The sequence below is a fragment of the Saccopteryx bilineata genome, chromosome 2 (genome assembly GCF_036850765.1).
Source record: "Saccopteryx bilineata isolate mSacBil1 chromosome 2, mSacBil1_pri_phased_curated, whole genome shotgun sequence".
Classification (NCBI taxonomy): domain Eukaryota; kingdom Metazoa; phylum Chordata; class Mammalia; order Chiroptera; family Emballonuridae; genus Saccopteryx; species Saccopteryx bilineata.
In genome coordinates, this window is record NC_089491.1 from 36,349,665 (window position 1) to 36,366,930 (window position 17,266).

The 17,266-nt window shown below is 39.4% G+C and overlaps 1 protein-coding gene and 1 pseudogene across 2 annotated transcripts in view; one reads left to right on the top strand and one right to left on the bottom strand.

The window, feature by feature from the left end:
• Nucleotides 1–17,266, bottom strand: part of ZCCHC7 (zinc finger CCHC-type containing 7) — a 256,276-nt gene that overhangs the window by 43,485 nt on the left and 195,525 nt on the right. For both annotated transcript variants that reach the window (XM_066256737.1, XM_066256738.1), the window contains exons 3-5: nucleotides 7,598–7,641; nucleotides 5,516–5,641; nucleotides 4,410–4,580 (exon numbers count right to left, since the gene is read on the bottom strand). In XM_066256737.1, the coding sequence (XP_066112834.1) occupies nucleotides 4,410–4,580; nucleotides 5,516–5,641; nucleotides 7,598–7,641 (341 nt within the window). The remainder of the gene's footprint in view (nucleotides 1–4,409; nucleotides 4,581–5,515; nucleotides 5,642–7,597; nucleotides 7,642–17,266) is intronic.
• On the top strand, nucleotides 2,733–3,345 carry LOC136322799 (ATP synthase F(0) complex subunit C2, mitochondrial pseudogene; annotated as a pseudogene).

Below are 17,266 nucleotides of genomic sequence, written 5' to 3' on the forward strand. Positions count from 1 at the left end.
GTTTTTTTACATATTCTTGCTGGGTCCATCTTTCCCCATCATTTGTTATATTAAATCTCTTTTGCCTCATTTTAAATTAGAAATCTAAAAGTTACATAACTTTTCTCTCCTTGTAATGAAAACAAATAAAATTTTATTAGAATTACCTATGGACCACATTATTAGAGTTTTAAAATTGTATTTGTTTTTTAAAGCTATTTTTTCTAAAATTTATATTAATTTCAAAAACAGGTTAATAGGAAGTACTCAGGCATGTACTCTATGTTTCTGGTTTCACTGTTCACTGCTGCTTATTTTAGTCTCTGGCTTTTCCAATAAATTCACAAATGAACAACAGCTTGGCTGTGTCATCTATTTTTCTCAGAATGTTCTAGCCTCTAGAGATTTTTCCACTGCCTTCTGGCCTTTAGTAATGCACAGGAGAAATCTGATGCAAACTTGAGGTGTGTGTATATATGTGTGTATAATGTGTTTTTTCTGTCTGGATGTATGATTTATAGTTGACATTCAGAAATTTTACTTGCATATGTTTAGATGTGGGTCTTCTTTCTCCCTCACAGTCAGTGTGTGCTCTTTTGATCAGTATTTCTTTTGATCAATTTAATTTGGATTCTCCTTTATCTTCTCTAGTCACACTGAGGAATGAATTAGGATTTTCTCAAGTTTCCTCCTCCTTCCTATTATGAGTTTATTTCATTTGGGGTCACCTCTGATTCTTTTTTTTAATCTATCAATTCTGCATTAATGCCTTCTCTTCCTTTGGAAAGTACCGATGATGCAGGTTGGACTTCAGTAGGCCGTGAGCCATCTTTCTAACCTTTACATTGTGAAATTCTGTAATTTCAACCAAATACTTTTATAGTAGTTAACAATAAGGTATTTTTCAAGCAGAGTTTAGGAAAGAGAAAATTTGTATTCTTCGTTATAGCAAGACTGAATATGACTCATCAGTTTTCATTATAAATTCTCTTTGCACATATAACTGGTACTCTGGCATTACAGAGATTTGAGGTGTGGTAATAAGAATATATACAGTAAAAATGGAAGTTTTTTGACCTCCTTAATTAATAAGAGGTTAGGGCATCTATAGTTACCCAGGACTTCAGAAATCCTCTGTGAATGAGCAGAAAGTCCAGTTAGGTGGGAAGATGAAAATGACAAAGGGTGGAGAACAGTTTTCTCAGAGCACATGAGCCTTAAATAAACCATAGATAGCTACAAAAAGAGGGAGGAGTAATGATTTAGAAGCAGTCGTAGCAAGTGAGAAAGAGGTTGATCCGAATCAACCTAATTCAGAGGGATATGAATCAAGAAAGGGTGAGCAGCAAGCATTTGAAAGGGGAAACAGTATTTCTGTGGAGGGCCAGGTTTCAAGACAGATTTAAAGCATGCATGGGACTGGCCGAATAGTTCCAGCAACTGTGGGCCAGAAAATGACTCCGCTTGCACATAAATCCTCATGAAGAGCTCTGGGACAATGGAAAAACTCTAAGCTTCTTCAGAAGGAGTCAGTGGAGCCCAGGTTTGAGTTGGCTTCAAGGGAATGCTATACCAGTTGGAAAGACTGGGAAAAGATCAGTTAATGGAAACATCAGCACGTAATTACAAAAAATACGACGACAGTAGACGTTGGCAGATTTAGGGGAAAGAGTGCTGCCATCCCTGAAGGCAGCCACAGCCTTGCTCTATCTTAAAAACTTATATTTGCCGGGGTTATTAATCCTCAAGGCCATTTTAGATAAAGAGTTTAACATACATTAGAGGCCAAAATTAAGATGTTAAGCAGAATGGGCTACAGAGTTAATTCACAGCTGATTATATAACCTTTTATGAATCATTCTTAACTGTTCTGTACTAAAATACTTGTTTTAAAAAAACTGCTCATGATAATGTCTGAGCCCTTTCTGTTATCACAGGCAAATATGACCATATTTGTAAGAGTTCTTTAGAAGAAAGGAGTTAAAAAAGATACGCTATTAAATATAACTGCCAACCTAGAAAATCTTGCTAAGAAAATTATAACTGACAACTGAATGTAGAGAACAAAAGTATAAAACTAAGACAACTTAGGCTTCACTATTTTTAAGACTCAGTAAATATTGAAAAATAACTTTAAACTACTTTGAAATGAAATGACAACTTCTGTCTTTATGCTCTATATATTCTCTAGTCTTGAGAATCATATTCAACATCACTAGTGGCTTAAGAAACACAACTTAAAACAATAAGATACCATTTTCTCCTTATCTGATTTGGCACATTTTTAAAAATTATTTATTTATTTATTCATTTTAGAGAGGAGATAGAGAGAGTGAGAGAGAGAGAGAGGAGGAGCAGGAAGCATCAACTCCCTTATGTGCCTTGACTGGGCAAGCCCAGGATTTTGAACCAGTGACCTCAGTGTTCCAGGTCGACGCTTTATCCACTGCGCCACCACAGGTCAGGCTGGGCACAATTTTTAAAGGTCAATTATAGTTAGCATTGAGAACACTCTTAGAAGAGCAATTTGACAATAATTATCCAGACTTAAACATATGTATCCTTTAATTACACTGCATTTAGAATTAGACTTACCAAAATTACATGTATACATATATATAGTATATATAGATGTTCATCATAGCACTCTGCTTAAAAAAGTGACTAACGAAGCCTTCCTGTCGCTATTCCCGGCCCCCAGCCCCTGGCCCCTACCCCTCTCGGTCTTCTTCGCAGTAGGAGCAGCTCCTGCCACAGCCCCATCATCCCCTGAAAATGTATGCCTGCGCCAAGTTTGTTTCCACCCCCTCCTTGGTCAGGAACACCTCTCAGCTGCTGACCCGGTCACTGTCTGCAGTGGTGCTGAACAGACCAGAGACACTGACAGATGAGAGCCTCAGCAGCTGGGCAGCCCCACATACCCCGACCTCACTTATTTCTAGCCACAGCTTCCAGACCAGTGCCATTTCAAGGGACATTGATACAGCAGCCAAGTTCATCGGGACTGGGGCTGCCACAGTGGGGGTGGCAGGCTCTGGGGCTGGAATTGGGACTGTGTTTGGGAGCCTCATCATTGGTTATGCCAGGAACCCTTCTCTGAAGCAACAACTCTTCTCCTATGCCATTCTGGGGTTTGCCCTCTCAGAGGCCATGGGACTCTTTTGCCTGATGGTGGCCTTTCTCATCCTCTTCGCCACGTGAAGGAGCTGTCTCCACCTCCCATAGTTCTTTTTCCGTCCCGTGACTTGCCTGCCCTGTGTGTTCCTTTTCCTATACCTCCCCAGGAAGCCTGGGGAAAATGGTTGGCTCAGGGTTTGACAGAGGGAAGACAAATAAATACTGTATTCAAAAAAAAAAAAAAAGAAAAAAAAAAAAAGTGACTAACAATATCAATCTAAACGTATTGGTAGAGAAATGGCTGGGTCAGTTGGTGCATCCAGGCAATGGAATAAAAGTCAGCCATTAGAAAGGGAGGTCTTTATGAGCTGATACAGGGACACATTCACAAAGTTTCCAAAGGGGAAAAAGTAAGTTGTAAGTCAGTATGTAGGACAGTAACCCTATTTTTAATTCATTTAACAAAGTCCATTAAAAATTAAAATCTATAATTGTTAAATTACTTACATAAGAAATATATACAACACACATTCATCTTCTAGTTTGTTTTAATGTGAAATTCATCTCAACAGAAAGCCATGTTAATTTACTGAGCAAAAGGCTATAAAGTACACTTCAGTTATAAATAAAATAAGGAAAATGTTTGTGCTTTGTATCATGTCTTTTTTTTTTTTTGATATTTCTATAGTCCTTCTGGTCTTTAAAATTGTGACTAGACCCCCACAAACATATATTATATGATGCAAAATGATGTCCAAAATAACAATGTGCTAAAACTTAATGTGTTACAAGTAGCTGAAAAGTCTTCTATTAACTCTTTCTTTAAAAAAAAAAGTTAAAGAACTAAAAAAAGCATATTCGAAGTTCTGGTGGCTTGTCCTAACATAAGACTATTCTACTTGCAAGAGCCATTAACAAGCAGCATCAAACCACGCTTCATGAAGACCTCTACACAAATGCTAACTGGGTATATGTGATATTTTCATCTAACTACACATGAATAGGTACATACATTTAACATGTTATTTATTAAATAACTCTTTAATTTCAAGTTTTATTCAGCAAGCACATTAAGCAAAGTGACCTAGCAGGGTTCTATAATATTTGTTGATGCTGCCTTCTGAGGAACCATTCTGTAGCATCACTATCCTGATAAATTAAGAGCACTGCTTTACATGATCAGTGGCCAAAGGGACATGACTATGAATATGTACAGTGCAGAGTAAACATTCTTTTAGGTAGGCTGACAGATAGTTACAAATGAGAACACTGCCCCCAAAGCCAGAGGAAGTAGTTATAGGCAGGATACCTACATCAGCATAGTGGCCTGTCATATCACATCGGTCACATCGTTTTCTCCAGGAAGCTCTTGCAAGACATCTGTGAGTAGAAGACATAGGCAAAAAACAGTCTAAGCAATATCGGGCCGGACAGGCATATTGAAGGTGTCCTCTCTCGGAGCACAGGCAGCAGGCGCGGACTTTCTATGTGGCAGACAAATAAAATCTGTTTAGTAAAATCCTTCCGTCTCAAATAGAAGATTAATTTTTCTCTTTCTATATAATTCCATAAAAAAATATTTCCAATTTGAGACCCTGATGAAGGTCAAATCTGGAGCCTAATTACAAAATAAAACAAATCATCTGAAATCAGAGCTATTTGTATTCCTGTGGTTGCCAATGAGACTCATTAGTCTGCATGCACTATCAGTGGACATCTATTCCTCATGCCTTGTCTTGCAGGGACATTGGCAAACAATGATTCTGAGAGGAAAAGTAGGATGATGAGGATCCGGAACCTAAGTCAGCGGAAGAACAGAACAAGACTGCTTTGCCTAGAGAAGCCAAGACAAAGAGGAAACATGAGAGCTATCCCAAAAATTTTAAGGACAATCATTTGGAAGAGGGAATCGGTGATAGAAATGTTCGTTAAGGGCTTAGTGTGTGTCAGGGAACACCTAAGAGCTCTCTAGCTCTGTGCTGTTTCAAAGGTTGATGTATCTGTTTAGTATAATTTTCAGAAGTAATCATTTATAAATGCTTAAAATCATAATTTTCTAACAATGAAATCCCACAAGAAATAAGCAGTCTCATAGAGTAGAAGGTTTAGAAGTGAAAAGGGTCTCAGGAATCATTTGATTCAACCTTCTCATTTTATAGACAAGAAAACAGAGGCACAGAGAAATGATTTGCCTGAAGCTGTTCAACTACTGATGGGAAGCTGAAATGGATTACAGGTTTTTCTAACTCTAAATTTATTGTTCTTTCTCTACTACTACTCTAGGCTATGACCTACATGGGAGATTAACAAGAAATTTAACACATAAATTATGTAAGATTTGAATTCTACGGTTACAGGGTTTCAATTTTAAGATTTTGATTTTAACAAGGAAGAAAGAAACATTACAAATTTCACATACTTGTGGAAAAGGGCAGTTTTTTGATAAATGGCCACATTTGTCACAATTTCTACAAGTAACGTTTTTGTTCGCTGTATAGTATCGGTGGGTCCATCTTCCAGATGCTCTATTATTAGCTATCTGGGCCTAAAGGGAAAAAAAAAGTCAATTAAAAAAATCATTTCACTCTGTTCAAGAGAATTAACAGTCATAGGCATTTCAATTTAGAACCTAGCAACATGGAACTTTGTGTTCTTAAAAGGAGCTAGAAAAACCTAAAAGGGGATGCTATAAAGACAACACTACTTTTTGTCCCCTTCTTCATTCTTTTACACTCTTCATATGGTTCCATTTCTTTTTTTCTTTTCTTTTCTTTTTTTTTAGTGAGAGCAGGGCAGGAAGGCAGAGACAGACAGACATGTGCCCTGACCAGGACCACCCGGTAAGCCCACTAGGGGGGGTGCTCTGCCTATCTGGGGCCCTTGCTCCATTGTAACTGAGACATTTTATTTTAGCCCCTGAGGCAGAAGCAAGCCACGGAGCCATCCTCAGCACCCGTGCCAGCTCGCTCTAATTGAGTAATGGCTGCAGGAGGGGGAGAGACAGAGAGAGAGAGAGAGAGAGAGAGAGCAAGAGAGAAAGAGGAGAAGCAGATGGGTGCTTCTCCCGTGTGCCCTGGCCAGGAATCAAAGCCGGGACATCCACACATCGGTCCACGCTCTACCACTGAGCCAACCGGCCAGGGCCTGTTTCCATTTCTTTTGTACCTTTCTCTGCTTACAGTTCAGGTCTAGCAAGGGCACTGATACGCACCAGACACTCTGGTGGCATTCAGAGTCAAAGATACTGCTGACTTCTAGATCTGAATATATACTGTATTCTTCTGAATGAGTGCTTGCTTAAACTTTTAGAGAAGTGTTTTTTTGTTTTGTCTTTAAAGAATTTCTCTTTTATAAAGTTATAAAACCATACAGCTACTGAATACATTCCTTCTATTGACTAGCGTAGGGTTATTGCCTATAAACTAAACTATAATTTCTAAGAGAGAATAAGATTTCTTTCTTTCTAACAGAGTCCTTTTAAAAATATATTCTGCTTAAAATGACTCAATTCTAGCCTTCCCATATTCTAGCTAAAACCTAGTATCTTGCAAGAAAATATCAGCAAAGCATATCATATAGATATCTAGAGAGGAATATGTAAATACCAACCATGATTTTATCTTGTTTGGTAGAATTCCATCTTTGAAAAAACTTTCCTTTACTTACTATTTTGCTGAATTGGGCAACTAGGCCCCAAGACATCATAATCTAATAATCTCTTATAACTTCTTTTCTATCAACTTGTAAAATTATTCTCTTTTCTAGCCATCTGCCACAATTAAGACTAATAAACACCTGCCGCATTCTAAATATAGCCTAACCATTTCCTTACACGGAAGAAGCAGTTATTTCCGGTTTTGATCTTTGGTGGTACCAGGCAATATGGGTTGAGAGGATTCGCTACCACAGAGAAGAAACAAACTGTAGGGAAAGGGGACTAACTCATTATGGCAATTAATTGACAAAAATCAAGGCTGAACCACACTTCGGAAAATTCAATGACCTTACAAGATACTTGGGCTGTTGCTATTTTTAAAAAGTTTATTGGCCCTGGCCAGTTGTCTCAGTGGTAGAGCGTCAGCTCGGCATATGGATGTCCTGGGTTCAATTCCTGGTCAGGGCACACAGGAGAAGTGACCATTTGCTTCTTTACTCCTACATCTCCCCCTTCTCTCTCTCCTCCTCCCACAGCCATGATTTCATTGGTTCAAGTGCATTGGCCCCAGGTGCTGAGGATGGCTCCATGGAGCCTCCACCTCAGGTGGTAAAAATAGCTGGTTGGGAGTACGACCCCAGATAGGCAGAGTATCGGCCCCAGATGGGGGTTGCCAAGTAGATCCCAGTCAGGGCACATGTGGGAGTCTGTGTGTCTATTTTCCTTCCTCTCACTTGGAAAAGAAAAAAAGAAGTTTATTAACTGATCATAATAAAGTGAAAGAAAACTAGGAATCAAAAAAAGTTATTAGTCTATTATTCATAACTTCAAAAACAATGATTTTACCTCAACGTCTTTGTCACTGATGAACCAGTTTACACCATCTTCTCCTACAAAATAAATAAAATGTTACTCAATCGTGACATCTATAAAGCACTTATAGATTGACAATAAATTATTCAATTTCTTTGTACTGAAATTGTACAAATTGGACAAAGAAATTGTAGTGAGAGATGTGAATACCTTAACTTCTTATCTTGGTTCCATTATAACTTGTGTGGTTGTGAACAAACACTTAAATCTCTTTTAACCTCAGTTTCCTTACCTATAAAATGTGAATAATAGTATTTGCCCTGTCTACCTAAAAGATAGAATCCTATAAGATATAAAAATGCTTTGAAAACCATCAAAACATAAATATAAGAAAATCAGTGAAGGGATCTAAAACCTAATAGCAGAGGCAGAAAATCTTTATGTGAACTCCCCTTATCTGACTGAAGCAGAGCTTTGAGAGTCAGTGATCACCCTACCCCCTGCACCCCCCTCACCCCCCTACACAAACAGGTCTACTGTCAGGGAAGTCACTACCTTGGGTATCATGACATTCCAAAAAAATTTGTGTAAACAAGCATCATCCAAACCTCCCATCTTTTGAAGCCCTAAATCCTCCCCATGTTAAGTTGGTATACAAACCTTTACCTTTGGCTATTCAGTGAGTTGAGTTACTCATTACTGAGTGCTCCCATACTTTGCCCTTTCTGTTATTAATTTCTTTATTGACAGTTAACTTGAAGCCTCTCCCCCAACCAGTCTAGATCTAGTAGTTACAGGAAAGATTTTTCATTCCATTATCAGTATTAACTGTGTCCACTAGCTTCCCATTATAGTTGACTTTCATTATAAAATTAAAAAATTTGGACTTTGAACACTATCTCACAATTAGGGATAGGAATTCAATACTGTTTATAACATCAAAACAGTGGAATAAAACAGCAAAAAAAGGAGGTCATAAATCCTGAAACCACTGATTGATCTAAAAATACAACAGTAAAAACCTAGGGGTGTGGGGAGCCCTACATTTTCCTTTATCAGCTGTTTTCTTCTCTTTGCATTGCTCCTGTACAAAACAGCACATGACTGCTATTCCTTTGGTCCACCCAGGGCCCAGGAAGAAGGGACATATGACTAAGGCAGAAGCTAAGGTGTCAATAAAGGACTGAAAGATTTTTTTTTCTCCCTCCAAAGGAAAGTGAACATTTCCTCCTTCCTCCTATCTACTCCTCTTCTCTATCTCAAAAACACAAATTGAGCTTGACTCTTTTCTTTGAAAGGAATTTTGAAGAGACATGAAGTAATCTACATTTTCCCAGGTCTACCAGGAGTAAGTGTCTAGAGATATATTTTAAAATAAAATATTTTTACTGAGAAAACCCAAGAGGCTGCTTTATAAAAAGACCAATCCATAGGAGAGCAGAGATGCTGTGCTGATGATTATTTCCTTTGTAAAATTTGGAGGCTGCATCCATATACTGAGAGGGGAGAATACATTAAATAGCAGCAGCTCCCATTCCTTCATCATCACCATCCACGTTATTATTCTTTCATTCAAAGGATTCATCTAAGGAGCAAGCTTTGCTGTAGCTTTCAAAGCTGCCTTTTGTATCTCAATGTCCTTCATCGTTAAAATTCAAAATGACTGCTTAAACTCACTTTAATTATAAAACTGACTTCATATTGTCCTTAAAAAATGAAATTCAAAACCAGTGAAATGCAAAATAGCAACTGTTGCCACCCTCAAACTCCAATAAATTTACACACAACAGGAAATAGTGGAAAAAGGGAAGGCAGGAGAGAGGGGGATCCACTCCCCTCAGATTGTTTTAACATTCCCGTGGAATTCACCAGTATTCTGGGTAATGTACTAATTCCTCTTCAACAAGCTGCAGCATATTCTTACTGTAGAAAATCTATTGACAAGTACAAAATAGGTTTCAAATGCAGATGGAATCAGACTTCTTGGGGTAAAATGAACAAAGACATAATCAGGAACACATTAATTAACTCATGGCCATACCCATGGTTTCGGTTTTGGTTCTATCTTGGAATTGACAGCTGACTCCTGTCCTTGCTCTTTTATCTATCCTGTTCGCTTAACTCCAAGTCCCAACCTAATATAAGCTTTTGTCTAAGGGGCAATTCATTAGAACTTCTACAGGCAGCCAGTTCTATACTTTGTTAAAATTTGGGATGGGACTCAGTGGAAATCTGGGCTCCAGTTTTTTTTGTTTTACAGAGACAGAGAGTGAGTCAGAGAGAGGGATAGACAGGGACAGACAGATAGGAACGGAGAGAGATGAGAAGCATCAATCACCAGTTTCTTTTCGTCGCAACACCTTAGTTGTTCATTGATTGCTTTCTCATATGTGCCTTGACTGTGGGGCCACAGCAGACCGAGTAACCCCTTGCTCGAGCTAGCGACCTTGGGTCCAAGCTGGTGAGCTTTGCCCAAACCAGATGAGCCTGCGCTCAAGCTGGCAATCTCAGGGTTTCGAACCTGGGTCCTTCGCATCCCAGTCCAACGCCCTATCCACTGCGCCACTGCCTGGTCAGGCTTGGGCTCCAGTTTTAACCCTATCTCCTACTTGCTGTGTTGTTCTATGCAGGTAATTTATCCTCTCTGGACTGGACTAAATGGTAGTCATGGTAACTTATATCATGAAATTTATGTAATTCTATCAGATTTTCATTCATTACTGGAATCAAATTCATTGTCATTTAGTCTAGTTACCTGCATTCTCCAGGCCTTGGCAACCAGCACAGGGTGTCTTGCTTTAAAGACAACTTCCCACAGGGACCAGATATACTCCATGGAAGATGGAATACACCATCTTCCATGTATTCATCACCCAGTGCAATGGAATATAAAATGGTATTGCCCTAAAGTGTAAGATTAGGACTGCCCGGAGGACGCCTAATAACATTGCTTTATAGCCTTGTCTCGCTAATATCCAGGCCAGTGATTCTTTTCAGACTTCAGAATTGTAATCAAAGCAATAGATAATAATTCTTTCTTTGCATTAAATGTTTAACAAACATATACTACAAGGTTACAATAAGCAAGGTGCTGCAAGTGTAAACAAAGATGAGTAAGAGCTTATAACTTAGTAAAACACAAGGAGGCAAATGAAAAAATTAAGTAGTACAAATAAAAAAATAGTATGGTAAATTTAGAGAAAGATGAATTTAAGGGAGAAAGGGGAAAACGTCACTGAAAGCTCTGCCATACAGGAGATGTTACTGAGGTGTAATTTACATATTATAGAATGTACTCATGTACAAAATACAGCATGATGCATTTTGACAAATGTATACACCTGTGTATCCACCACAAAAATCAAAAGTAGAACATTTCCATCAACCAAAAATAATATCTTGTGCATATTTGTAGTCAGTCCCCACCCCAAGCAACCACTGATTTGTTTTCTGTCGGAATAGATTCATTTTGTGGGTTCTAGGACCACAAAAAAATAGAATCACATATTATGTACCATTTTGTGCCTGGCTTCTTTTACTTCTGAATATTTGTGAGATTCACCCATGTTGTTGGGTACTAATAGTTTGTTCCTTTCTTATTGCTGAGCAGTATGCTGTTGTATGGATATAACAGTTTAGCTGTTCATATCCTGATGAACATTTCGGTTGTTTACAATTTGGGGCAGTTATAAATAAATAAAGCAGCAATAAATATTCTAGCAAAGTCTTACTTTTAATTGACATAAGTTTTCATTTCTTTTGAAAAATACCTAGGAATAGAATTACTAAATGTGGTAAGCATCCCTTTACCCTTATATGAAACTGGCAAATTTTTCTAAAGTGTAACGTTAAGTCATTGTACATTCCCATCAGCAATGCATGAGAGTTCCAATAGCTTCATAATCTCAACACTTGAATTGTCAGTCTTTTCAATTTTAGCCTTAAAATGCATGTGAAGTAGTATTGCATTAAGATTTTTTTTTTTTGTATTTTTCTGAAGTTGGAAACGGGGAGGCAGTCAGACAGACTCCTGCATGCGCCCGACCGGGATCCACCCGGCACGCCCACCAGGGGACGATGCTCTGCTCATCTAGGGTGTCGCTCTGTTGCAACCAGAGCCATTCTAGTGCCTGAGGCAGAGGCCACAGAGCCATCCTCAGCGTCCGGGCCAACTTTGCTCCAATGGAGCCTTGGCTGCGGGAGGGGAAGAGAGAGACAGAGAGAAAGGAGAGGGGGCGGGGTGGAGAAGCAAATGGGCACTTCTCCTGTGTGCCCTGGCCAGGAATCAAACCTGGGACTCCTGCACGCCAGGCCGACGCTCTACCACTGAGCCAACCGGCCAGGGCCTGCATTAAGATTTTAATGGGCATTACTCTCATGACTAAGGTTGTTAAGCATCTTTTATGTATTTATTTGTCATTCATATATCTTTTTCAAAAACTGTTCAAATTTTGGACCATTTTGAAAATTTTGTTATTTTTTATCATTTTTTTGTGAGGGGTGGTTGTCTTTTTCCTTTTCAATGAATCATAAGAGTTCTTCATACACTCTAGATACAAGTCTTTTATCAGACACATGATCTGCAAATGATGTGCAAGTGATCTGCAAATATTTTGTCCTGGTGTGGCTTGCTTTTTCTTTTTTTTTTTTTTTTTTTTTTTGGTGACAGAGACTGAGAGAGGGACAGGTAGGGACAGACAGACAGGAATGGAGAGAGATGAGAAGCATCAATTTTTCATTGTGGCACCTTAGTTGTTCAATGATTGCTTTTTCATATGTGTCTTGACCTGGGGCACTACAGCAAACTTAGTGACCTCTTGCTCAAGCTAGTGACCTTGGGCTCAAGCTGGTGAGCCTTGCTCAAACCAGATGAGCCCGCACTAAAGCTAGCAACCTCAGGGTCTAGAACCTGGGTCCTCCGCTTCCCAGTCCAATGCTCTATCCACTATGCCACCGCCTGGTCAGGCCTTTTTCATTTACAGTGGTACCTTGAGATATGAACAGACCAACATACAAATTTTTTAAGATACAAGCTGCGACTTGGTCCGTATTATTGTTCGAGATCCAAGCGAAATTCCAAGATATGAGCTGTGATTCGGGAAGCTGCTGCTAGTTGGCGCATGGGTCAGGGTCAGTATCGGCAGTTTGATATACGAGTTGACTGACTTACGAGCTCAGTTACAGAACAAATTAAATTCGTATCTCAAGGTACCACTGTATTTTTAAACTGTTATTAAGAAATCAAAGTTTTAATAAATCTGATAGCTTTTCCCTTGTCAATTAATGTTTCCTGTACCCAAAGAAGTTTCTCTGTGCGAGGTTACAAGCACTTTGTGTTTTCTTCCAAATTTCTGCAGTTTTAGCTTTTTATGTCTAGTTATTACCAATTTTTACATACAGATATCCAGTTGTTCCAGAATCATTTGTTGGAAAGATCATCCTTTCTTTACAGATTACCTTAGCAACTTTGTTGAAAGTCAATCGACTATATACATTTGTCAAATTCTGGAAGTTCTATTATATTATATTGAGCTATATGCCTATCATTATATTGTATTACAGTCTTTATTACTAAAGCTTTATTTAAAAACTTTGAAATCATGTAGAGTAAGCTTTCCAACTTTTTGATTATTTTTCAAGATTGTTTTGGCTATTCTAGAGCCTTTTGATTTCTGTATGAATTTTAGAATAAATGTTCATTTCTAAAAAAAATAGAAAAAAGCCTGCTGGGATTTTGATTGCTCTGTGCTATATCAATAGACCAGCTTGAAAAGATATTTTAACAATATCAAATCTTCCAAAACATGAATATGGTGTATCTCTTCATCTATTTTGGCCTCTTTAATTTTTCTAAGTGATGTTTCATAGGTTTCAGTGAACAACAGGTCTTGCATGTATTTTATTAAATTTATCCCTGAGCCTGACTGGTGGTGGCACAGTGGATAGAGTGTCGACCTGGAATGCTGAGGTCCCAGATTCAAAACCTAGAGGTTGCCAGCTTGAGTGCGGGGTCACTGGTTTGAGCATGGGATAGTCAACATGATCCCAAGGTTGCTGGTTTGAGCCCAAAGGTTGCTGGCTCGAAGCCCAAGGTTGCTGGCTTGAGCCCAAGGTCACTAGCTTGAGCATGGGGTCACTAGCTTGGCTTGAGCCCCCTGGTGAAGGCACATATGAGAAGTAATCAATGAACAACTAAAATGATGCAACTATGAGTTGGTGCTTTTCATCTCTCTTTCTTCCACCCTTCCTCCCTCCCTCCCTCCCCCCTTCTTTCTCTCTGTCACACACATTCACTTATCTGTATTTCATGTTTCTTTCTGTTACTAAAAATGGCTTATTTTTTTGGAATTTTTTTTTCTTTACAGGGACAGAGAGAGAGTCAGAGACAGACAGGAACGTAGAGAGATGAGAAGCATCAATCATCAGTTTTTCGTTGCAACACCTTAGTTGTTCATTGATTGCTTTCTCATAGGTGCCTTGACCACGGGTGTTCAGCAGACCAAGTAACACCTTCCTCAAGCCAGCAACCTTGGGTCCAAGCTGGTGAGCTTTTTGCTCAAGCCAGATGAGCCTGCACTCAAGCTGGCGACCTTGGGGTCTCAAACCTGGGTCCTTCCGCATCCCAGTCTGACACTCTATCCACTGCGCCACCGCCTGGTCAGGCTAAATGGCTTATTTTTAAATTCCATTTTCAATTTTTGGTTACAAATTTTAGAAATACAATTGATTTTTGTTTACTCACCTTGCATCCTACAAATTTGCTAAATTCAACTTAGTTCTAAAAGCTTAATGTAGATTCCTTTCAATTCTCTATATACATTATTATATTACATGTGAATCAAGACAGTTTTGCCATCTCCTTTCGAATCTGCATGCTTTTGATTTCTTTTTCTTACCTCACTGCATAATTTAGGACCTCTGATATGACACTCAGTGTAAGTAGTTACAGCACTGGGAAACAATTTTTTTAAAAATTTTCTGTTGCTTAAGGTTTTAGAACGGTTTCTATATATTTCTGCATTGCTGATTCCAAATCAGAAATGTTTTTCGGTGCATACTCTAGTTTTTATTCAATTTTAATTTCTTTTTGTTATAGTTAATGGCATGCATTGGTTTTTATTTTTTTTAATTTTTTAATTTTTTATTTATTTTTTTACAGAGATAGACAGATGGGAACGGAGAGAGATGAGAAGCATCAATCATCAGTTTTTCGTTGCGACATCTTAGTTGTTCATTGATTGCTTTCTCATATGTGCCTTGACCACGGGCCTTCAGCCTTCAGCAGACAGAGTAACCCCTTGCTTGAGCCAGTGACCTTGGGTCCAAGCTGGTAAGCTTTGCTCAAACCAGATGAGCCCATGCTCAAGCTGGCAACCTCGGGGTCTCGAACCTGGGTCCTCCATATCCCAGTCCGATGCTCTATCCACTGCGCCACCACCTGGTCAGGCATGCACTGGTTTTTAAACTGAAGTTAAAGGGCAACGACTCTTGGATTGAACAAAACCACAAGGCAATTAATGTTTTACAAACATCACTTTTACATAATTGTAGTTGTTTTTAAATGTAAAAAATTATTATCTGATAAAAACACCCTCTTATTTTGTTTTAAGATTGAATCATGGCTTCTTCGAGTAGGCGTAAATGTAAGAATAGTCCTGACACCTTCTGTTATATATGTGGCTGTTACACACTTCAACGTTGAAGGTGCAATATTTCATCATTTGTGATACATGCATATATTGCTTATTTTCAAGTTCCCCCTGGCGATCAAGACAAGAATTGGGCTCCTCATTTTGTGTGTCATAATTGTGAGGAAATGCTTTGAGACTGGACAAAGAAAAATGCAAAGGAATGCCTTTTGGTATTCCCATGTTTTGGTGCGAACCTAAGGACCACAGTAGGGACTGTTATTTCTGTCTAATCTATACAAAGGGCATCAGCAAGAAAAAATGGCAATGATCATATATCCTAATATTCCTTCAGCAATACAACCTATCCCACACTCGGAGACACTCCGGTTCCAGTTTTCAATGGTTTTATTTCTTCTAAGGATGAAGAAAGTGAACATGGTGATCAAGTGTATTTTGATAAAATGCATGAGCAAATGGTTGTAGAATCTGAAGGGTCTTCTTCTGATGCCAAGCAGTCATTAACCCCTCAGCAGTTTAGCCAACCTGAATTGAATGACTTAGTAAGAATGACATAAAAATTGTCCTCAACTTTATGAAGTACGAGGAGCATAACTGGATCATTTGTGTGGATCTTAAAATGGTAAATTTCCTGCTAGGACAACAGAGAGATTTCACGAAGTATCCTTGCTTTCTGTGTTTGTGGGACAGCCAAGCACGGTAGAAACACTGGACACAGAAGGAGTGGCCGAAACATGAAGCTCTGGAAGTAGGGATGAAAATATTGTGAATGAACCTGTAGTTAATTGAGACAGGATAATTTTTCCCCCACTTCACATCAAACTTGGCTTAATGAAGCAGTTTGTTCAGGCTTTGAATAGAGAAAGTGAATGCTTTCAACATATTATTTCTGCTTTTCCTGCCTTGTCTTTTGAGAAGATAAAAGCAGGTGTATTTGCCTGACCTGGTGGTGGCGCAGTGGATAGAGCGTCGGACTGGGATGTGGAAGGACACAGGTTCGAGACCCCGAGGTCACCAGCTTGAGTGCGGGCTCATCTGGTTTGAGCGAGGCTCACCAGCTTGGACCCAAGGTCGCTGGCTCCAGCAAGGGGTTGCTCAGCCTGCTGAAGGCCCGCGGTCAAGGCACATGTGAGAAAGCAATCAATGAACAACTAAGGTGTTGCAACGTGCAATGAAAAACTAATGATTGATGCTTCTCATCTCTCTCTGTTACTGTCTGTCTGTCCCTGTCTATCCCTCTCTCTGACTCACTCTCTGTCTCTGTAAAAAATAAATAGGCCCTGGCTGGTTGGCTCAGCGGTAGAGCGTAGGCCTAGCATGCGGAGGAACCGGGTTCGATTCCTGGCCAGGGCACATAGGAGAAGTGCCCATTTGCTTCTCCACCCCTCCACCGCGCCTTCCTCTTTGTCTCTCTCTTCCCCAAGGCTCCATTGGAGCAAAGATGGCCCGGGCACTGGGGATGGCTCTGTGGCCTCTGCCCCAGGCGCTAGAGTGGCTCTAGTCGCAACATGGCGACGCCCAGGATGGGCAGAGCATCGCCCCCTGGTGGGCAGAGCATCGCCCCATGGTGGGCGTGCTGGGTGGATCCCGGTCGGGCGCATGCAGGAGTCTGTCTGACTGTCTCTCCCTGTTTCCAGCTTCAGAAATATGTAAAATAAATAAATAAATAAATAAATAAATAAACAAACTAATTAAAAAACAGACAAACAAACAAAAAAGCAGGTGTATTTGATGGACCTTAAATTTGAACCCTCATATGTAACAAAGAATTTGCCAGGAAGATGAATAAAGAGGAGAAAGCAGCATGGCAGTCTTTTGTGGCAGTTACAAACAACTTCCTTAGCAACAAAAAAGCAGAAAACTATGAACTTCTGGTTCAAAGGATGCTGTTGGCTTTCTGCAACATTGGATGTAACATGAGCGTTAAGATTCACTTCCTGAATATCACCTTGGTAAGTTTCCTGAAAATCTTGAGAGCTGTTAGTGATGAGCAGACTACTACTGGAACATCAAACGAGACTGTCCTCAACAAGTACACAAACTAAAGAGCTAC